The sequence below is a fragment of the Dromiciops gliroides genome, chromosome 1 (genome assembly GCF_019393635.1).
Source record: "Dromiciops gliroides isolate mDroGli1 chromosome 1, mDroGli1.pri, whole genome shotgun sequence".
NCBI classification, from domain to species: domain Eukaryota; kingdom Metazoa; phylum Chordata; class Mammalia; order Microbiotheria; family Microbiotheriidae; genus Dromiciops; species Dromiciops gliroides.
In genome coordinates, this window is record NC_057861.1 from 228,342,878 (window position 1) to 228,367,258 (window position 24,381).

The 24,381-nt window shown below is 39.6% G+C and overlaps 1 protein-coding gene across 3 annotated transcripts in view; it reads left to right on the forward strand.

Annotated features, from left to right (window-relative positions):
- Positions 1-13,527: 13,527 nt before the first annotated feature.
- The window catches only part of EPB41L3 (erythrocyte membrane protein band 4.1 like 3), a 312,011-nt gene continuing 301,157 nt past the window's right edge, over positions 13,528-24,381 (forward strand). The window contains exon 1 of one of the 3 annotated variants that reach the window (XM_043978240.1): positions 13,528-13,853. Coding sequence is in view for 2 of the 3 variants with exons in the window: in XM_043978256.1 (XP_043834191.1) it covers positions 14,530-14,565 (36 nt within the window). In the remaining variant the exon portion in view is untranslated. The other 2 variants (XM_043978256.1, XM_043978277.1) reach the window with 2 other exon arrangements.

The window sequence follows — 24,381 nt, forward strand, 5'->3', positions numbered from 1 at the left end:
GAGGAAGAGGAGGAGGAACACAAAGACAAAGAAGAGCTAGCATTGATATAGCACTTACTTTGTGCCAGGCACTATGCTAAGTGATTTATAATTATTATTTCATTTGATACTCACAACAACCCTAAGAGGTATGTGCTATTATTATCTCCATTTTACATATAAGGAAACTAAGGTAAAAAGAGGTTAAGTGAATTGCCCAGGGTCACACAGCTAGTACATGTCTGAGTCTGGATTTGGACTCAGGTCTTCCTAACTCCAGCCCATCCTTACATCCACTGCTGATTGCAGATAGCTGATTTTGAAAGAATTTCCATATAAGTAACTGGCACTTTCTTTTGATATTTAGTCAATTTGTGTGTAGTACCTTCAAAAAGTATTCTAAAAGAAAGTATTTGTGACATGGAGATAGGACATTTTTTGAGTAATCTAAAAGCCTTTGGGCTGCTTTCATTACTTGACCCACACTATAAGTTGTTTGATCTTTTCCAATTTTTGGTACTCTTCCCTTTTTTCAGATTATATTGCTTCCATAATGAATTTCTCTCTCTCTCTCTCTCTCTCTCTCTCTCTCTCTCTCTCTCTCTCTCTCTCTCTCTCTCTGTCTCACACTCACACACAAACACACAGAATGCAAAGCGGAAAGACAGTTTCTGAGTAATTAATAATCAATTTATTAATTAGGCTTGCTGATAATAGATCGATGGTCAGTGATTTCTCTTGGTAACCAAAGACAAAACCATGGAGATCATTGCTTAAATACCTTTGGAAAAGAAGGTGCCCCCAACAGGTGAAAATCAACCCCAATTAGTGAACAATTAATGAGGTGGTGGACATATTAATGAGGAGGTGGGCAAAAAGTCTTCAGCTTTTCCTGCTGAGAATGTGACTTGATCATGGGACTCAGCTGCCTCTAGCAATCTGGACAAAGGAATTCATCTCTACCCAGACTACTCTGGTTAGTTTTCCTTTTCATAAGCTGGGTTACCCTAGACCACAATGGTGGGGCTGCACGGGCATAGACTTACATAAAGGCCAGAATTCACCTACATTAGATTCTGTTTGTAAGGTCTTCTAGTTGGGTGGGGTTCTGCCCAAGATCACAGTACATGTACCTGGAAGATTTAGATAATCTCATTTTTCAGCAACGTTCTTCAGAGACTGACTGACTATAGGGACTGGTCCCTAAATGAGGAAATAGAAAAGAAAAACCTCAATTCTAATTTAGTAATTGGTTATTAATATAATAGAAAATGAATCATTTCTCTCTCATACACATATATGTATATGTAAGTATATACACACATATAGTTAGTAATTCCCAGCAACACTTCTAGTTTCACCTTCTTAATTTCCATTTCCACTTTCCCACATACATATCTCATTGGTACCAAGATGTTAAAATTCAGATGTAGTAGTTTCAGTGTTACTGATGATGAGAATAAATTTCTGTAGAAATGCTGATAGAGCAGTTTTATTTCATAAGTTGTCCTTATAATTTCTTCAATAAATGTTCTTAATGATGATAGGCCTTATCTGGGTCTCACTGTGTAAAGATACAAAACTAAAACAATGGGAGGAATTCATAGAGAAGCAATTTAAAGCTTGATGTAAGGAAAGCATTCTTATAATTAGAGCTGTCTAAAATTGAAGTCAGTAGTTAGGTGGTACAGTTGATAGAGCTGGAATCAGGAAGACTCATCCTCCTGAGTTCAAATCTGGCCTCAGACACTGACTAGCTGTGTAACCCCAGCCAAGTCACTTAACCCTGTTTGCCTCAGTGCCCCCATCGGTCAAAAGAGCTGGAGAAGGACATGGCAAAATACTCCAGTATCTTTACCAAGAAAACCCTCAATGGGGTCAGGAGAAGATGGACACAGGGAAATGACCCAATTACAACAACAACACAATTGAAATGTGCTAAATTAGCAGGACATGCTCATTACTTGAGATCTTCCAGCAAAAGTTGGTTTTCAGTGACCACTTATCAGACTGATAATGTTGTAATGGATATTCTTGTTTAGATATAAGTGGGATTGGAAGGCTTCACAGGTCCCTTCCAACTTTGAGATTCTGTGATCAAAGGGTGCAAAAATCCTTTTCCCCTTACGTGTACTCTTACCAATGCCATTTCTTCCTCTTTCTATTCTCCCTTCCATCTTCTATCATTCTCCATAACATTAATCTAAGGGAATTCAAGTGTCTCCTGAAACAAACACAGTTCTTTTCTATCAAGATGTCGATCTAGGAAAAAATGAAGAAGAAGAACAAATGAATAAAAAAGCATTTATTAAATGCTTACTAGATGCCGCTCACCATGCTAAGCTCTGAGGATATGAATACAAAAGTAAAAACAATCCCTGATTTCAAAGAGTTCACATTCTAGTGGGGAGAGAAAACTAGAAAAACTTAACAAATGATACTAATATTATCTTAAATTCATGCTGCTTTTCCACTTGGTTCCCAGTAGTTTATTTGCTCATTGCACAGCTGGCATAGTGGGATGACCACAGGCCTTGGACTCAAGAGATCTGTGTTTGAAAAGACCCAGCTATATAGAGCTTATAAATATACCATCTTGAGCAGGTCAGTTTTCTCTAGACCTCAGTTTCCTCATCTATAAAGTGGAGGATTTAGACTTGATTTTCTCTAAAGTCCCTTCCAAATGGAACAATCTATTATTTATGTGATATGATGATCACATGATTTCTTTTAAGCATGAGAAGTGTATCTTTGGAGAAAATCCTATAGGAATATTGTCAACACTATGATCATCATTACTGTTGTATTGCCTTATCACATTTTAACAAACAAATCATATACACAAAAGATAAAAACAAAGGTGACCAAAGACAGTGATTGCCTACTTTATTAATTGGTAGCTGCTATTCTATGTTTTTAAAATTTTGCCGTCTTATAAACTATTATGTGTGATGACTAAAATCTAATTGTGGTCACCTTACCTGCCCCACCACCCCGTGTGTGTGTGTGTGTGTGTGTGTGTGTGTGTGTGTGTGTGTGTGTACCAGGTAAGATTTACTTATAAATTCAGCAGCAGTTTAGGCTTTTAAGCATTTATTAAAGATTATTAGAAGTTAGTAAAGAGAGAGAAAAAACACGTCTCTGAAAGAATGGAAAAACCCTATCTCAGATCTATGCTAGAGAGAGAGTAAAAGCCACCTTTCACCTAGCCAGTCACGCTTCCCCAAGAGCGTACTTGTTAGTCCCTTGCCCTGGAAGCCCTCTGTGGAACAGGAAGTGGGGCCGGCCCCACAGACAGCTCCAAGCTAATTGGCTTGTAATATTCAAGTCCATTGATTGACATGACTTACAGGTGGTCCATGAACTTCTGGGATGCCAGAATGACCTTAGAAACCTTAGAAAGGTCATCTCATGCTTTCTCAGCAAAGGGCGGAGACCCTGGTTCTCACATATGACTGCAGTCAAATGGGCTATCATGTATTGAAAATTAAAATGAACTGATGTCATATTGGTGAAAATAATCATTCTTTGCTTGTATCAGATTCATTTCTTCCATATACATAATGTATTTCTGCTTGAAAAGAGATCAGAATGGGGGCAGCTAGGTGGCACAGTGGATAAAGCACCTGCCCTGGATTCAGGAGGACCTGAGTTCAAATTCAGCTCAGATACTTGACACTTACTAGCTGTGTGAACCTGGGCAAGTCACTTAACCCTCATTGCCCTGCAAGGGGGAAGAAAATAAGAGATCAGTACACTTTTATGGGAATTGGTAGAAATCAGATTTTAGCATTCATGCTAGTTATTAACATCGGCCTAGGGTAATATAGATGTCAAAAGCAACCATGTTCAAAATGACAAAATACTGTATTATGAACCCTTCTTGCTGTATATAGGTTGGCACAGAAACTAGTTTCAGATAATAAAATTTGACTTAGCTGGATTTAAATATTTTGCAACAAATGGAATGTAAAATAATTTCTATCTGCTTTTCTTCCCAATGATGCTCTTCATGAGTTTAGATAGGCCAAGCAAATAAGATCAAGTCGTGGTGTTTCAAATCTGGACTGGGATGCTGAAGCTATGTTCCTGATTTGTCAATTTCACATTTTGCTACTTACTATTTTCCTACACAGGATAGAGTCTAAAATGAAATTGTGTACTATCTTCAGTGTGAATAAATGTTTCTCATTTATTATTTTCAGGGTCATCTTTGATCATTCTTGAACATTCATGATAGAAAAAAAAGGTGATTTAGAATGAGTGAAAGTTCTTAATATCATGGATAATTTTCATTTAGGATTTGACATTTACAAAAAATTTATTCTAGACTTCAGTCCAAGAAGAAAAGTCAAGCTTAGGGGCATCTTAATGAGAACAAAAACCTTGTACCCCCTCTCCCCCACCAACTCCAAAGATTTATGTAGTTTTAATAGTGAAAACTACTTTTTAACTCATATCAGTATATTAAAGTAGATAGCCAAGAAGTCATTTCCAGAAGTCAAAACTTTATCTGACTTTTTGCATTCTAACAGCAGAATTCCAATGTCATGAAGAAAGGATTTATGCTTTAGTAGCAAGTCTCCATGTTGTGCATCAATGGGCATATGATGCCAGTGATGAGTTTGCCAGCTATTGTGTTAGTGATGATGGTTCCTCAGAGACAATACAGAAGGGATTTCTTTTTAAAAGAACTTTGAACATAAATTATATCACAACTTTTGCAGAATCTTGACTTCATTTTTAAAGTTAACTGCCAATAAGGTAATTTAAAGAAATGCCTCCCTCAATCATGTTAAACACCTCTAAAAGCTAGGATACCAAAAATTTCAACCACATCTCCGTCTTTCTATTCATATCTACTCAAAATCTTTGTTGGAATAGGTACCATTTGTAAGTTTATATCAAGGGGCAGCTAGGTGGTGCAGTGGATAGAGCACCAGCCCTAGAGTCAGAGGACCTGAGTTCAAATCAGGCCTCAGACACTTAACACTTACTAGCTGTGTGACCCTGGGCAAGTCACTTAACCCCAATTGCCTCACCAAAAAAAAAAAGTTTATATCAAGTAAAAGGCATTCATTTTTTCAGTTACTAAGATGAATTTATATGTTATGTATGCCCAAGCACAACTAATTAGGTTCCAAACCTTGCTGTCTCTTTGTTCACAACATCTGTGCATCTAGCCTCTTCTCTCTACTCACATAGTCACCACCTTAGTTCAGTTCCTCATTACTTTTCACCTGGATTATTGTTGTAGTAATCATCTTTTCAACCTCTCTGCCTCAAGTTTCTCATTTCTCTGACCGGTCCTTTACATAGCTGCCATAGTGATTTTCCTTAAGATAGATCTGATCATATCAGTCTCCTGTCAATAAAATCCAGTGTTTCCTTATTGAGTCTAGGATAAAATATAAACTCTTCTGTACATCCTTTAAAACCTTTCAAAACTTGCCTCCAGCCTATCTTTCCAGCTCCATTAGACACGACTCCTCTGATTTAGCATGAGTGAAAGTTCTTAATATCATTGGTAATTCTCATTTAGGAATTGACCTTTACAAAAAAATTGACTCTGGACCTCAGTCCAGGAAGAAAAGTCAAGCTATGGTCCAGCCAAATTGTATGTGTCTCGAACTATATTTGGTACTTCAGCTCCTATCTTGGTACATTTGCACTGACTGTCCCACCTCACCAAATCCCTCACTTGTTTCAAGATGCAGCTACATGATGCTTTTCTTGATCTCCCCAATTGCTAGTATCCTCTTTTACTAACTACCTTAAAATTAACTACTTCATATTTATTTTGTATTTATTGTACATCTATTTAATTTGTGTATAATTATGCATATGTAGCATCGCTTCGAAGGCTAATTCCTCAACTTTCACTAATATTTGTAGACTATATCCCCATAGGATAGCTAACTAATTCTCCCTTTAGAGTTCTAAAGATAACACTGAGGGGCTTGGGTTTCTAATATTGTCACTCAGGAGCTCCCATCCATTGTACTCCACTTTAATTATCAGCCAGCCCAACCTAGCTTTTAGAAAAGGTATTTGTTAATGTGGTATAGCATACACTCCTTTTGTACACACATATTTCCTGGAAAGAGTGAGTTCAACTTAGAAAGCACAGCCTTTCCATTCTTCAGCAACCATCCACCACCCTGATTAGTCAATAGTCATCAATATCAAGTCAAGACCTTCCACCAGCAAAAAGATTATAATTTGTTGAAGGCTTAAATGATGGTTAGGATTTTTTAGCAATAAAATATTTTAAAATTAAGATATGTGCATTTTTAGACATAATACTATTGACCACTTAATAGACTATAGTCTAGTGTAAACATAACTTTATATGCACTGAGAAACAAAAAAAATCATATGATATCACTTTATTGTGATATTCTCTTTATTGCAGTGGTCTGGAACCAAACCTGTGATATCTCTGAAGTATGCCTGTCTAAGATCATAGTTCACCTATGTGAGTGCCATGAACTGAACCAATGAGAAGGGTAGGAACTCCTTCCCCTGTTCCTTCTTTTATATTAGCTAAAAAGTGTGTGTGTGTGTGTGTGTGTGTGTGTGTGTGTGTGTGTGTGTGTGTGTGTGTGTGTGTGTGTGTGAGAGAGAGAGAGAGAGAGAGAGAGAGAGAGAGAGAGAGAGAGACATTGGCTACCATAACCCCCACTACCTGGAATGCCAAGTATGTTATATTTTTATCTTATCCCCATGGTTCTTTGGTGTCTTGAAAGGGAATTGGGTGGGGGGGGGGTCATGTCAAGGCTCTCTGAAAAGATTCCAGCTTCCACTGACACTGTTTCCTGAATTATAAGGGGAGTTGGGGCAGCTAGGGGGCGCAGTGGATAGAGGACCGGCCCTGGATTCAGGAGGACCTGAGTTCAAACCCGGCCTCAGACACTTAACATTTACTAGTTGTATGACCCTGGGCAAGTCACTTAACCCCAATTTCCTCACAAAAAAATTAAAAAAAAATAAATATAAGGGGCAGCTAGATGGCGCAATGGATAGAGCACTGGCCCTGGATTCAGGAGTACCTGAGTTCAAATCCGGCCTCAGATATTTAACACTTACTAGCTGTATGACCCTGGGCAAGTCACTTAACCCCAATTGCCTCACCAAAAAATAAATAAATAAATAAATAAAAATAAATATAAGGGGAGTCCCTTATATTTAACAACTGACAGTAGGATTAACTTTTACAAAAGAAATAGGTATTCAAACAATATAATAATGAATATAAAATATATAACATAAATATAATGAAATAACATACATAAATAAATATCATAAAAGTAAAAGTAATATAATAAAATATAATTATGCACATACAAATATACAAAAATATAATCATGAATATACAAATTTACTCCCCCATATATGAAAGGCATAATCTCCTTTGCCTTATATCATCTCAGTTTCTGGGGAGGCAGAGGAGGAGGGGATTAGGTTCAACCCCTCCTCAAGTCTTAGTCACTCTAGTTTCTTTGGGCTTCCCTATTGGGATGATTGTACAATTCAAAGGAGAGAGTACAAGCCAGAAAGCCCAGCAGAAAAAATGTAACTTGCTATCTAGCCAATCAAAGGGGACTACAGTAGTAGAGAATACAGAATGTCTCTGTTTCAGGAGATCTAAACATGTCCAAGCAAGCCCCCATAGGTGTGCCTCTCTGTTAACTAAGCCCATTCCAAAGGCTCTGTTTTATACACATGTGGGAGCACATGTATCTATATACACATAGGTATGCATACATGCACACACACATACATACACATACATACAATTTATCCTTGGGACAAACTGATTGCAAATGTTTAGGGTGCTACAAAAATACTAATTTCTAACATACGTAGGGCTTCGGAAATAAAAGAATGGAACTGTTTTCCTTTGTTACTTGAGTGACCACCTAAAATCTATCAGCAGTCAAAATCTTAAGAGATCTTAGTTCTTCTTGCCCTACAGGGACCCACATTTCCATAGCAGGAAATGTCTCTTAGCTCCTCTTGGCAGAATACCTGATTCAAAAGAACATGTTTAGAATCTTTTTATAGTTGCTGATTTTAATGCCTTTATAGCTGTGTTGTCAGTGACCTAGTCAACATGGTGACATGTGATTCAGTCATTTAGCATAATAAATTGTCAGTCTGAAGTCTACAGCAAACTTTCATTCACAGCTTTCCTGCAGTGCTTCAAACCTGCCCAGCACAAAAGTTCTTTTTTTCTGATTTTCTCCTTTAGTGTTCTACTACTTTCTTAAACTATGGACTATTTTGGTGAAAAGGCAGGAGTCTTGTCTCTGTCTCAAACCTTTGGTTTGTCTCAAACATCTTGGTTCTACTACCTCCAGTCACCTTAGCAAAACCTTAATTATCATGTAGACATAAGTGCAGTTAGTATTGCAAATACATTCATATGTCTGTCATGTAACTGTCATTAGGACAGGCTTTCTACCTCTTTTTTTTTGTTATTCAGTCATGTTCAACTCTCCATGATCCTATTTTGGGGTTTTCTTGGCAGAAATACCAGAGAGGTTTGCCATTTCCTTCTCCAGCTTATTTTACAGATGAGGAAACTGAGGCAAACAGGGTCAAGTGACTTGCCCATGGTCACACAGCTAGTCAGTGTCTGAGGCTGGATTTGAACTCAGGAAAATGAGTCTTCCTGATTCCAAGCTCATTGCTCTATCTACTCTGCCACTTGGTGGCCCATTCTACCTCCTTAATATATTGTTTTTAGTACTGCAATGTGTGTTGCACATAGAGGACCTTAATTAAATTATATTGACTGGCTTCTTTAACCCCCCAGTTGCACTCCTAATGGATTTTCTTTTTCAACACTCTTCTCCTTCCCCATAGAGATTTCTATTACTCTACTCATTGTGCTACAACACAGGACCTGGCACTAAAAAATGATAAATAAATGCTAGTTGCCTTGTTTTCCTTTGTTTGTCCCCTTACCTGTCCGTGAGCATACTAATAACTCTTCTCCTCTTAATACATGTAGGTTTGCTATTAATGCTATTATCCACTATAAATCCTAGATTTATTTCTGCCTACCTCCTCTCTGATTATCTGCAGTTACCTAGCAGTGAGCTCTGGCTGCTCTGCACCTTAGGCCTGTTCATTATTTCACCCTTTCAGGGTTAAAGTACACTTAATTGAGTAAATGAGCATTTGGCCAATGGGAAGAAAGCATTTTCTCCTTAATCCTCTTGAACTGGATTGTTATGTCGCATAACTTTTCTTTCCTTGTTTCATTCATTCAACAAGCATTTATGAAATACATGTTATGTTCCAGGCTCCACACTAGGCCCTGGGGATACAGAGACAAAAATGAGATTGTCCCTGACGTCATGAACCTACATTCTATTTGGGAAAACAATACATAGGCAGAAAATTAAATACAAAATAATTAGCAAGTAGTTCTGATGCCAGTTCAGGCCTTCACTGACTTAACAAGAGAAGTGTAATAAAGGTTTGTAACAGCCTTCCAAATGGTCTCCCTGCCAGTCTCCCCGCTTTGTCTCTTCCCCACTCCAATCCAACCTCCCCATAATGGCAAAGTGGTTATTTGCCCTGAGGTTTGCAAAGTACTACAAATTTTATGTCATTTAATCCTCACAACAACCTGTATTACTACCATTTTGCAGATGTGGAAACTGAAAGTAAAAGGTTTGGTGACTTGCTCAGGGCCACATGCCTTGTAATTGTCTGATGCAGGATTTGTACTCTGGTCTTCCCAACTCCATATCTAACACTATCATAGCACCACCCTGCTGTCCCTACGTGCCTTTCTCTCTATGGTTTCCTTGGAATCTTGAATATACCTACCAATGTATGTGATGTCTCTGAATGCGTATATTGTGTCCTGAAGAATATTGGTATTGATTGCCTGACATGGGAGACACTTAGCAAAGCACCACCAAGCATGGTGTGCCAACATCAAAGAAGGCACTGTGCTCTATGAGCAAAGCAGAATTGCTGTAGCTCAAAAGAAATTTGAGGTGCAAATTTAGAGGCATCTCCATCCCAAATGTTCATATGAACTATTTGTACCCAAACCTGTGGTAGAGCCTTCCAAGCTCATATTGGTCTGATCAGCCACTGTGGGACTCACTGTAACTTGACTGTAACATAGTGATGTCATTTTAATCCTCTTTAAGAAAGAAGGCCAGGGGACAGCTAGATGGCAAAGTGGATAAAGCACTGGCTCTGGATTCAAGAGGACCTGAGTTCAAATCTGGTTTCAGACACTTGACACTGACTAGCTGTGTGATCCTGGGCAAGTCACTTAACCCTCATTGCCCTGCAAAAAAAAAAAAAAGGAGAAGGCCAACAACCAACCAGTCTCTCCAGCTGGAATGTAAGTTTCTCAAGAGCAAGGACTGTTTCCATTTTGTTTGAAAATCTCTAACACTTGGTGCAATGATGCTTATTATGTAGGATCCCCAAGGTTCATTGATTGATAAAACATAATTTCCACTAGTAGAAGACCAGTAATTGGGATTTGGGGGAGGTGGGCAGTGGATATTGGGATGAACTTCTATAGGAGTTACCACTTGAGCTGAGATAGTAAGGTATCTAGGGATACTATGAAGAAGGGATGAGGAAGGAGAGAATTTGAGGCATGGGGCACAGCTTATATGAAGACAGGAGGTGAGAGATGGAATATTGTGCACAGGGAACATTGACTAGGTCAGTTTGACTGGAATGTAGAGTGCTTAAAGGAAACTAATTTGCTTTAAAGTTTCAAGAAGAAAGATGACGAAGGATCCATTGGCAGGAAGGAGAAGGAAGCTGTTGGCCACAGAAAATGAGTGACTCCTGTTTTACGAAAGGAATTTTAAAAATCAATGGAAACTAAAGCAGTAGGGTCAGGGGAGGAGAGTAGGACCAGACCTGTGATTTCATAGGTATAGGAAACTCCTAGTGAAGAAACACCCTGTGTTAATGGAGGCCAGACAGCACCTGCTCTCTTCTCAATTGTCTAAAAATGCTAAGAACTGTGACTATAAAGCAATATTCCAAGCTACTTAACAGCTACAAAGGTATGCCGTATGGCAACTGCACCTGATTTGTATCTTAAGTACATACAACTGGTTTCCTTTTAAGCCTACAGCCTTCCTCACTTCTGTGCCAGGCTGTTAGAAACTGCCAGTTTCCTGCCTTCTCTATATAGAAGCTAGAAGGATGCTGGGACATGGAGTCTGGCTTGAGCTTGCTTAACATACTGCCTAGTCATTCTTAGTGATGTTAATGATGTTTCTAGCTCACTTACATATGCTGTACCTGCAGGCTCAAATTGTGGGCACTTCCATAATGGCCTATAAAACGTGCTTGGTTGCACAGTTGATTTTTATAATGTTAATAAACTAAGAGATGCCTGCAAATGGCTCATATTTCACTTCAGAGCACCTGAAACTGGAAAGTTTCTGGGAATTCAGGTGACTTCCGACAGCATTTATTTTTATTTTTATTTCTTTCAGTTTAACAGAAACCCTCAACAAGGGAGCTCATCAGAGTTACTGTGGGAGAAAGGATATTGGATGCTTTAAATCAGTGGAATAGAAAATCCATAAACTTTCTTCCTAAATATTTTAATTGGGGATTTTGAACAGGGGTGTTTGGAAAATCACTAGGAAATGTCTCTTGGTTTTCTTAAGCTGAAAAGGATCATATATGTGTATACATACATACATGCATATGTATTGTAATGACCCCAGTAGCCTTTCCCACTCTATAAAAGCCCCAGGAATGCTCAAAACCTCCTGACAGGGAAGCTGAATCATTCTGCTAGAGTAAGACCAGCATTAACTGTGGAAAGCCCCCTTTCCCTTCAGTGGGAAGTTTGAATATTAACTAGCCCCCTATTCTTCAGGAGTCCCCCCTTCCCCCAGCAGCATGAATCAGCACCAATCTGAAGGGCCAGGTTGCTTGCTCACTTCCCCCAGTGCCTGGCATTACTAGACCTAGATAAAAGCCCTTATAAAAACAAACAAACAAACAAACATGCCCAAACATCCCCACATTTTATGGTTTGGGAAGATGATGCCCCATTCCATCTGAGACCTCAGAGAACTGCCCTGTGTCCATCCTGCCTGATGACCCTTCATTGTGTAAGCATCTTTTCTCAATTAATCTGGTTTGCTTTCCAGCTTTGGTAGGAGCCCCATGTTTCCCTATGCTGTGTTTTTGGTGCAAAGGTTTGGTACAAGGATTTGAACTAAGATATATGTGTTCACATCAAATGTGCACATTGGTGCTATAGGTGCTATTTTAAAAGCTCTAGCTAGGCTTTGTCCTTACTACAGGTCTCTAGCTCTGAAGCTAACTATAAATGAGGGTCAGCTCTTCGGTCTACTCCCAATCTAAAAGTAGCAATTTTAAGTGCAATGCTAAGCACCTTTCAACTGAGTGCTGATACCTGATGCTTCCCCAAAGCAATAATGCTGCTCTAGGAAAAGATAAAGGGATCTTAGAATTGAGGGTTGGGAGGGCCCTTGGCAATGATTTTGTGTGGCTTCCTCCTTGTACACAGGAAGTGAGTTGGCAGCCTGGGGATAGTGGAAAGTTTGGCTTCAGAAGGTCTTCTAATCCCTGAATTCCAGTTCTTCCACTCACTACCTTCATGACCTTGGATGAGAGGGAGAGAATTGTGAAATTTGCCTTCCTTGTTGTGAAGTTGTAAGTTCATGCAGACTCACAAAAAAGGCTTCTCCGGAGCCTCAGTTTCTTTGTCTGTAAAATGAGTCGAACAACAGAGTCCTTAAGGTCCCTTTCAGCTTTAACTCAAATGAACTAAGGAAATTTAGGCCGAGAAAAATTAAATGATTAACCCAAGGTCACAGCCAAAAGAACAAACAAACAAACAAGCCGGAATTCAAATCCAGTTCTCTTCATTCCACATACAATGCGGTTCCCACAAATCTCACTTAGCGCTTCTCTCCGCCACCCCTCTTCGCATCCCACCTTAGTACTGTATATTTGTAGGTATAATTTGTAAATGGGGGGAAGCTGCTGTTCCTCCCCTCCTCAGTCCTCTTTTCTTCCACTATCATCTTTCTCCTCCCTACTTTTAAAATGGAAATTAAAAATTTGCGTGCATGGCCGTTCACTAAAACCTTGGCTGCTGTGACACTCTTTTAAGGGGGCTGCTGGCTCTTAGCTAAAAAATCTTAAATATTTTCTGTACATTTCCTTCCTTGGTCCCTTTCGGCCACCCCCACCACCCTACACTATCTTCAACTCTGCAAGAAACCAAACCAAACCAAACCAAACCAAACCAAACAAACAAACAAACCAGCGGGAGCTAGTCTTTCCCCCCAAATGTGCCAGCTCTGAGATCCCGCCTGATTTAAACCCTGGCGAGGCAGTGAGAAAGAACAGCACTTCTGCTGTATACAGCACAGAGGTAGGGAGTAGCATAAGAGAGGGAAGGGGAGGCCCCCAAATGAGGGAACGCCCGGAACGAAAGGGGCAACCAACTGGGAGGCACTGTGGGTGAGCCGGAGGCGGAGCCACTGGAGCCGAGGCTGAGCCGCGCGGGCTGTCAGACTCTTCCCCAGGATTGTGCGCGCTGCAGGTGGGCACTGAGAGGTGCAGCCGCCGCCGCCACCGCAGCTGCGGAAGCTCCTGGTCTCCTCGGCTCTCTCCCGGAGCCTGCCGCAAGTCCATCCTAGCAGAATACTCGGAGATCGGGACCGGGAAAGTACGAAAAGAGAAAGAGATCTGCTTCCTAAGGACCTGTGAGCAGACTCATCTCTCTACCCTGTGCTACTTTTTCCACTGAGGAAGGTTGAATTTAGGAGGAAACAGTCTCTAAGAGGCGACCGAGAAAAAAAGGAGCCTTCTGAACTCAGGTGAGGAATTTCTGTCCCTCTCATTCTTACCTCCTGGTCCCTAGTTCTAGCCCCAGGCTGACTAGGCTGGGACACGGGCTGAGCTGGAGGGACCCCCGCTCCCACGCCTGTCCTTGGCTTGAGGTCAATGGGGGAAAGGGTGATGAACCAGGGCTATAGGCGCCGGGTCTGGCTGCCACTTAGCTCCCGGGAGCAGAATGCTCGGACTCCCGGGCGTCCATGTGGAGGCAAGGGACAGAAATAGAGGTGCTGTTTAAGGTGGCCAGGGGATTTTTTTTTAAGGTGGCCGGGCTCCTCGCTTTGCACGCCTTTAAAGACAGCCGCAGCATGTAGCCTCAGCATGGCTGGTTCCTCCATGGCCAAGAGGATATGCGCCCGTGAGCAGCGAAAGTGTAGAAATATTTAATCTCCCTAAAGGAGGAGCCCTTGGAGGTTCTGTCTTTCGGCTCTAGGCTCTCCGCAACTTCTCCTGCTCCCGGTATTTCCCTCCCTCCCTTCCGCCTGCTTCGGTGTTTTGTTTTGTTTTGTTTTTAATTTAAATTATAACTTATGTTGATGTGCAAACACTTAAAGTGGTTTAGCTTGGGAACTCGCTCTTCCCTCCCTTATCCCTTCCCTTCCTGCAGTTTCCGAGCCTTCCCATGGAGTTCAGCAGGGCTCTGGGGAGTCGGCTATCATGCAGCCGTCATGTACTTTGTATGTTCGAGGAAAGGTATCACACTTCTCGGCCGCCTGGAGCTGCGCCGCAGGGAGGGGTGCGATGGGAATGTGGGTGAGCGCCCCTTGTAGCCTAAATTGGATGTCAATAGAACAGAATCTGAGATTCCAGACCTTGTTGGGCTGGGAGCTCGGCAGTATTGGGATGGAAGTGTGGCTTGGGGGGGGGGGGAGAGAATCATGCTGTGTTTTTTTAAAAAAATTATTTAAGTTAATTATGAGGTATAGGAATAGGCGGGATTCTAGACCTACATCTGAATCTTTGTTTTCTTAACCACTCAGCCCTTGCTTAAAGGTAAAACTAGTCACCCTACCTGAGCACCCAAGCTCAGGGTATGTGGGAGAGTTGTGCTCCCGTGTGTACGTGTGCGTGTGCGAGTGTGTGTGTGTGTGTGTGTGTGTGTGTGTGTGTATGCGTTTTCTTGGGAAAATGAAGGCGCAAGGAGCCCATTCGTTCTCTATTGGGATCTCTAGGGCTCTGCCACTCATCGCGGCGTGTGGCCATCATCTTGTCATTCCTAGAAGCTCCAACCCCGAGTCTTCTCTTTTTTTCTGTTCTAGTCCTTAAGCAAAAGCATTATCCTGGTTAAAAATAAATTGGCGGGGGGGGGGGGGGGGGAGAAGGAGGAGGAAAACCAATGGATTTAAAAAAAAAAAAGATAAGACGATCTTATTCTTTAAGATAAGGTTGAACTGCCCTACAGTTAGCGTTGAAATGGCCAGTGATGAAGGTTAGTGAAATACATCTTCCTTCCTTCCAGCCAAAGGAACAGCAATCTACAGTTAAGCAGCCCAAAGGGGGCCGGGGAGGGGGGCGCTGTTCCTTTCCCAGAATTAAGATCTTTCCCTGCAAAGAACCTTTGGGGCTTGCTTTCTCCCGAAGCTGAACCAGCTAAGGGACTGGGGTAGTCCTGTTGCCTAAGTTAATGGATTCCTTGATGGAAGGAATATGCTGCTGAGCCATACCTATTTCCTCGTCTGGGCACTTAACCATCAGCAGAAATGAGTAGGCAGAGGGAAGCAGTAGTAAAAAGCAGTAAAAACGAAACCCTCAAGGGTGCACGGGGCTGGTCTAGTTTCTTTCACCCATATCATACCTATGTCCAAGCTAGAAATTCTGCTTGTGGGAGGGGGCATGTGCCGATTAATAAGGAAAGATTTGAGTTTGGTTTAAAGTTAGGGAGTGGATCTGCAAATCTGTGGGCTGGGGAAGGGGGTGGGGAGAGAGTATGAGCCAAAGCCTTTAGTAGCTGCAGTCGCAGCCACCGCAGCAGCAGCAATCAGCAACCAGCCGCCCCTTCTGAATTTCCCATAGCTCAGAGGACAGCATTACCAACCCCATCTTTTAATTTTGGAGAGCTGGAAAAGCTATTTGTAAGCTTGCCAGGCTACTTTCAGGCTGGTGACTGCTCTGCACTGGCTGGCGTTGATAAGGAGGTGATTTTGGAGTGGACGTTCCAAGCAGCTCAAAACTGAACCTGGAGGATTTACTAGATTAGGTTGGAGGGTGAGAAGCTGTGATTTGTAATGAACACCGATGGTTTCTGTGTAAAATGGCAAAGCTCAAGATGTGACCCTTCTTTGCTTCCAGGATTTCTATTTGTCAATTTCTTTTTATGAAACCAGGTGTTTGAGTAATGGATTAACATTGAGAAGGGCTGGTTGACAGCTCACATGTAATACACTTTGAAGTGCATTGGATTAGGAATGAACCAAACCTTATTGCAGCCGGAGGACGATAGAATCTACATAAAGAATACAAGTGGAAACTGCTCTAACTCCAAATCAAATTTTAACTTAAATCTAAATGAACAAAAGCAAGCAGTCTGGGAGAACAGTTAATGAATGAGTGTGTGTGTTGGGGGGGGAGGGTGATTATTAAATTGTCCTTTATTGGCATTCTAAGAATTCCAATCAGGCCTCTTAATGCCCAAATCTGGAATTTCACTGGGGGTAAATGTGAGGAGAGGAGAAGGATTAGGGATTGTATATTTCATAATACAAATAAATGGAACTCAGAAAAGTTCAGTGTCTACTTCTTATACCTAAGATTGAGAATGTTTGATAATGCCTTTGGGAAAAGGTTATTAAAGAAATAATATTAAACCAACAATTAATAGACTCTTTCAATTCATATAGATGCTTATACTGGCTTATTATATATAATATAAATATATAATTAATATTTTACAGTTCGTAAGAATTTTCAGTTGGGAGGCACTTAGTGTATAATAGAATGTTAGAACTGGAAGGCATTTTAAGAGATCACCTGGGTCAGTTTGTCTCATTTTACAACTGAAGAATATGATACTAAGAAAAATAAAGTGACTTCTTAAAGGTTGATTAGTAATAAGCATAAGAAATATGTCTGACACTCAGGTTTTCAGATTCCAAAACTCAATGTGTAGTCATCCTGCCCCCCCCCCACTGTTTTATGTGGGGGTGGGATTGGGATTTGGACAACACAGGTAATCTCATTAATATAGTTGTGTTTTCTCTGAAAGTCAGGGGGCATAAAAAGCCAAAATATAGTAAAATAATGTGGTATTTTAAAGTGTTTAGGAAGTGAGTAGTAGGGTGAAAAGAGTCAAGGAAGTAGGTGTCTAGGTCTAATTGAATCACAGTCCCAGAATTCAACGACTGGGTTCCCTTATCTGGAAGAAAGATAATTAAAAAAAAAAATCCAAACCCTACAACAATGCCAATGTGATAAATAATGCTTACACAATTATGTGATATTAAAAAGAAAGTGATACACACATATTTACACATACAGAATATAGCACAAAGAACTTTATCTGACAGAAATAGTTAAGAGAGAACAGAAAAAATAAATTAGTGAGAAAATGGCTTTCCAATGGGGAGCTTATAAAAAGGCTAGAGATGAAAAAAGTATTGAACTGAAGTCTTGGCAGTAAAGATGGAGAATTATGGGTAGATCTCAAAAACAGAGTGAAATGATTTGCTATTGTGTGATGAAGTAGGAAAGCAGAGCAAGATAAAATCAGGGATTATCACCAAATTTCAAGGGTGAGAATACTGGCTTGCTTTGGTTTTGATGCTAGTAAATAGAAGGCAAAGACATTTATCCGAGAGTACCTAGCTCATGTTGACATGTCCATGATGAAATATCTTTAAAGAGGAGCATAAATGATGAATCTGACATGTATATTGAAAAACTGGTATCATGCAATCCAAAAGTAATTTAAAGGACAGTTTCTGGAGTTTCTGGAAATGTAAAAGAAAATCGATGCAAAGGGACAGTAGTTTGGATGTTTGGTCATGGTAAAGGGAATAGTTAACTAGGTTAAAGGCTGTAGGTGAGTGGATTGTAAATGTCACTAAATTGGCTTTAACATAATAAGTACTGCTGGGGGGGGGTGGTCAGTGTGGGTTGGGATTTCAGCCTGGTAAAAGGCATAAAAGTCAGAGTTAGGCAAAATAAATTCATAGGTGAAGTTCATGAAAGGTACTTATCTGGGGAATGTTGAGATAAAGGAAGAGATTATTTGAAATCTTCTAAAACTATTAGTAGTAATGGTAGATGACTTCTAAATCTATGCCTCCAGCCCTCACTCTTCTTCTGAACCTGAGTCTTGCATTTCTAACTGTTGGCTACACATTACCATTTGTCCACCTCATATACCTGATATTCAACATATCTAAAACCAAAGTTGTCTTCCCCAAAGGAGATCTTTCATATTGTTCCATTTCTATTGGTAGTACCATCATTCTCCCAATCATTCAGGTTAGAAATGTCAGTCATTTCAAATTCTATGTATTCATGAAACAGTATCTTCTTTTCTTTTCTTTTCTTTTCTTTTCTTTTCTTTTCTTTTCTTTTCTTTTCTTTTCTTTTTTTTCTTTCCTTCCTTCCTTCCTTCCTTCCTTCCTTCCTTCCTTCCTTCCTTCCTTCCTTCCTTCCTTCCTTCCTTCCTTCCTTCCTTCCTTCCTTCCTTCCTTTCTTTCTTTCTTTCTTTCTTTCTTTCTTTCTTTCTTTCTTTCTTTCTTTCTTTCTTTCTTTCTTTCTTTCTTTCTTTCTTTCTTTCTTTCTTGTTATTTGCCAGGCAGTGAAGGTAAAATGACTTGCCCAAGGTCACACAGCTAGTAAGTGTCAAGTGTCTGGGGCCAGATTTGAACTCAGATCCTCTTGAATCTAGGGCCAGTGTTTTATCCACTGTGCCACCTAGCTGCCCCTGTTTTGTTTTTTTTTCCATTCCAAGTTTAGAGTATTATTACTTTACATCAGGACTATGGTAATAATTTTCTAAACTGTTGTATTTTTCCTAGTTCCTCTCCCTTCCCCTATCCTTCAAGTTAAGGATTACCAGATTAAGCTTCTTAAAATCTGAACTCCTTATCACTGAAGTCACAGCCCTTTACAATCTAACTTCAGTATACCTTTCCATCCTTATCTCTCATTATCCCATAACACATACCCAACATTCCAGTCAATCTGAACTATTCAGTGTTTACTGAACATACTGTCCTGCCTTTACTTATGCAGTTCATTCCATTGGGATAGCATCTCATTCCTCTATACAGCTTCAAGGCCCAGATCAATAATACCTATGGCCTGATGCCTTCTTTGATCCCTCCATCCACAAGGGATCTCTCCCTCCTTTGAATTCCTGTAGCTCTTTGTTCATTTTATATGGCAATATGCTACATTTGGACTGTTTTATAGTTGTTTGTGTTGTAGAATTACTTGTTTACATATATCATCTCTCTTACTGTATTGTAAGCTCCCTGAGAGGAGCACATATATCTTAGATATCTTTTCATATGCTACCAGAACAATGTTTTGCACATAATAGGTTGGTTTTTGTTCAGTTGTGTCTTATTCTTCATGACCCATGGATTATACTGTCCATGGGACTTTTTTTTTTTTTTGGCAAAGATGTTCGTTTGCCATTTCTTTCTCCAGTGGATTAAGGCAAACAGGGGTTAAATGACTTGCCCAAGGTCATATAACTAGTAAGTGTCTGAGGCCAGTCTTGAACTCAGGTCTTCCTGATTCCAGACTCAACACTCCATTTATTGAGCCATCTAGCTGCCATAATAGGTACTCATTAAATTTTTTCCAGATTATTATATTGATAATAGTAGACATGGTGAAATTGGTAGAGAGAATGGTATAATTTCAAATTCATGTTGGAAAAATATTGGCCACATTTGGTCAGTAAAGTTCCCCTAACAAATTTTAAAATGGTTACAATCCATTCCATACATTCAATCATTTATTCATTAATTCAATCCATTCATTCATTCATTTATTCACCAATTATTAAACACCTATGCAAGGTACTAAGGATATAACAACCCCAAACCCCAGCCCTTTCCCTCATAGAGCTTACATTATATTTGGGGTAGGGAAATGAAATTTACATGAATAATCAAACATAATAATACATATATATGTATTTATATATGTAAATATATACATATTATATATAGTTTTATTTACTTGCCTTATATGTATGGATACAAAGTTAATCACAGAAATTTCATGGAGAGAAGATACTAGTAACTGTGGCTATCAATATAAAATCATAGGAAGGCTGAATTTTGAATAAGACTTGAGATTGAAGTTTGTTGTTTTTGTTTTTGATGATTCATGAACTGCTTCTTATTCTACTCTTTTCTGACAAATTCTCTTGAATGGAATTATTTGAATAATTCTTGACTCCCCCCCCCACTCCCAGTAGAAATGTATATATTTATGATAGAGAGGGTAAAGCATAGTTTTCAATAGTACTATTAAGTGGTGAAGTTAACTCAGATAGTGGTAAGTCGTGTGAGTATGAGCAGAGTTGCTTACCAGAGAAACAATAATACCTGAAGGTTCAAAAGCCTGTTGAAGTGTTTATTCCCTCCAGAAATATTACATGAAATAACTCTTCTTTTAAGTGCTCAATAGGCTTGGTTGCTCTAGATTACTCATTAGTAAGCTTGTCATCCTGACCACTCTAAACGCTCCTTGATTTTGAATGTAAGTTTATGTGTGGGTAAAGAATTGGCTTATGTAGATGATACTCCTGGCTCATCTAAATAGTTCTTATCTTTACAAAATTTTGGTGCCTAAATCCTTGGGAAAACCTTTCCTGAAGGATTTCAAAGTGGTTCTATTATAATGAATCAATTACTTTTTATTCACAGTGTAAAATCCAGTCCATTCCTCACATCTACAATCAATGTATGGGTCAGATGGAGAAACAAATTATCACCTAAAATGGCACTGGCTTCAACAGTTCTGATATAGAAATGAATCCAATTAGGCATAAGTCTGCAAGCTTTCATAATTTAGAGAACTAATTCACTTCATAGCCCTCATCAAACAGTTAGACATGGAACAATGCTCAGGAAAGAACAAATAGAAGAAATGAAGACTGTGCAGGTATCATGATTTGAAAATATAATTCAATAAAACAAACATTTATTAAGGGTTCATCATGTGTTGAGTTTGTGATAAGCTCTTGGGAAGATTAGATTAGAGAATCAGAGCTAGAAGCTACCTTAGAGGTCATCTTATGAAGACCTCTCTTTTTACAAAGAAAGAAACTGAGGCCCAGTGACATTAAGTAATTTGCCCAGAGTCGTAAAGATAGTAAGTAGCAAAGCCACTAGTTGAACTCAGATCCTTTGATTCCAAATATAGTATTCTTTCCACCATGCTATGTTGCCTTTCGTTAGCTAAGGTGTGATCCTCACTATTACAGAGCTTATAGTCTTGTAGGGGGGTATAACACAAACACAGAAAGTTATACTATTGTGTAATTTAAGATTCTAAATGTGGATTCTAATCTGTTCCCCAGTTTTGGGGGAAACTGACTAAAATCACTGATAAAACAAGTTTAGGTTTTTAAGGGTTTATTGGAAAATAGAAAGAAAAAGATTGAGAACAGAATTCCAACAGCCTGGCATTCCTATCTTTCCTCAAATTTCCTGTGAAGTCCTCTGCCGCCACCACCATCCAGTCAGGAACCCAAAAAGCCCCAGAGCTCTCCGCGCAGGCTCCCTTTCCTCCTTCCTGTCTCCTCCCAGACCATAGGAGGCTCCTCAAGTTGATTGGCTGGTAGCCTTGATAGACAGCACCCATGAGCAAACGTCATTTCCTGACGCCAAGGAAAAGCCACAATGCCTCTGAGGCATTTTCCTCATGGTGGAGCTTTCCCACAGCAAGTCTCCAGTAGGTGGCATCATTCCAATCATTACACTATACACCATTGCGTGCTATGAGGATTATAGAGCCTAAAAACAAAACAATGACCGAGGAGAAAAGTTGTTACCATGAAAGAGCAATCAGGGAAGGCTTCATGAAGGAAGTGACATTTTAGTTGGGATTTATAAGAAAAATAGGAATCTAAAAGATGAACAGGAATAGGGAAGAAAATATAGGCATAAGGAACAGCATGCAAAAGAAGGGAAATAGGAAAGCCACGTCATGTTTGGGGATGGAAGCAATCTAATTTGCCCAGAGTACAGGAAAGGGAGATAAGACTGGAAAGTTGCAGTGATGCCATATTATGGAAGACCTTGAATGCTAATCAAAAGAGTTCAATCTTTACTTGTAGGCAATACAGAGCTACTCAAGATTTTTGAACAGTGGTGCAGTGGACAGAGTTCTGGGCCTGGAATCAGGAATACGTGAGTTCAAATCCAATCTCAGACACATAATAGCTGTGTGACCCTGGGCAAGTCACTTAACCCCGTTTGCTTCAGTTTCCTCATCTGAAATGTGAGCTAGAGAAGGAAACGGCAAACCACTCCAGTATTTTTGCCAAAATGTTTGACAGCGGTGACAAGGAAGAACATAGGGTAGGAGGTGGTCGGAGTGGAAAAGCTAAGGGAAAGAGGTTTTTTGGCAGTCTTTCTATTTGTTTTTAAACTGGGGAAATCTGAGTATGTTTGTAGGTAAATCAGAGGGAGTCAATGGGTAGAAGAAACTGAAAATGCACCAGAAGGAGGGAAAAGCTGCTTGAGCAAGATCATAGAGGAAATGAGAAGGAATGAAATATAGATTCAAGTGGACTGTGAAGAGAGATATTTTTCCCCATGCCCAATAGGAAAGAACAAATGCTAAATGATGATGCATAGTTTTATGGAACTGGAAAAAATGGAAGGAAAAAATTCACTTTAGATGGTTCCTATATGCTCAGTAAAGTGGGAAACTAAGTTATTTTCTATACATTTATGTGGTAAAGATGGGGTTGGGAAGTGGCTTGAAGAGAGTAAAAAATTTGGAAGAGCTATTATGGGGTATGGCAGAGGAGACCTATAAAAGATTGAAGATTGTCGATCAGTTTTGAGGACCTGTATTGACTTGGCTTTTTTTTTTTCTGGGCAGTGAGGGTTAAGTGACTTGCCCAGGGTTACACAGCTAGTAAGTGTCAATTGTTTGAGGTAGAATTTGAACTCAGATTCTCCTGAATACAGGGCCAGTGCTTTATCCACTGCACCACCTAGCTGCCCCCCATTGATTTTGTGACTTTATATATCAACACTTGGCATCTTAGGAGCCAGTTAGAGAAATCAGATGATGTAAGTTACCAGGGATGATCATGTGAATGTTGGAAACATTAGAAAATTAGGAAGTCTGTGGTAGTGGCTTGAGGAAGATGGGTGGGTGTATGGTTGAAAGGTCATGGTACAGTAGAGAAGCCAGTGAAATCAGAGTTAAGGAAGTTGACTGGGATAACAGGGATGGATCAAGGAGCTGGAAGTCACAAGCAGGGTAAAGAGTAGGGTTAGTGTATCAGATAAATAGAAATTTTTAGGCTGTGGATTTTAGAGCTCATCCTTGTACAGTAGATTGAATTGAAGGCATGAACCTCATTTGAAGAAAGTCTCAATTTTAAGTTTGGCTTAGTTAAACACATTTCTGTCACAAGAATGGTTAATCTTGTTTCATCTTGTGATATTATAGCACCATTGATTTTCTATAAGATTAGCAATTTGTGTTATTCTTGGAGTATTGTGGCTGTTACCCCCCAAAATAGAGATTAATAATAGCTAGTATTTTTAAAAAATACTGTAAGGTTTTCAAAGTACTTTACAAGTAACTCATCTAAGAGGCAGATGCTATTATTCTCATTTAACAAATGAAGAAACTGAGACAGACAGAAGTTGTGATTTGCCCAATGTTTCACAGTTAGTGTCTGGGACAAAATTTGAATTTAGATCTTCCTGATTTCAGGTCAATGTTCTATCAACTGCACCTAAAGTGACTTGGATAATGAATGCAACAAGAAGTTATACTGTTAAAATGCATATATGACCTACTTATCAAATTTTCACTAACAAAATTAGGATATCTCATTTTACAAACTTATAGTTTATGACTATACTCGTCTCTTAAATTCTCCCACTTTGTATCCTTCCGGCCTTCGAGATTAGATCTTCTCAGCATATAATTAGAAAATCTCCAATTTTGCTTTTATTATTATTGCTGTTAAAATTCATAACAGCTGGTATTCATGCAGTATTTTAAACTTTGCAAAGCACTTTACACAGATTATCTCATTTGGGCTGCACAGCAACCCTGTGCAGTGGGTGCTATTTTATTTCCTAACCTAATTTTACAGATAAAGAAATTTAGATTCACACAGATGAACAAACAGTTTGTTGGATTCAAGGGACTGGATTCAAAGGTAGGTCTTCTGGACTCCAAGTTCAATGATCTATCCATTGTGCTATGCTGCCCCCTATTAAAAAATGTTTTAAACCAGGATTGTTTTCTAGAATCAATTTCTTTATGTTGAAAAAATACTCTTAATTTTGTTCTAGTTGCCCAAGAATATGGTGCATCTTC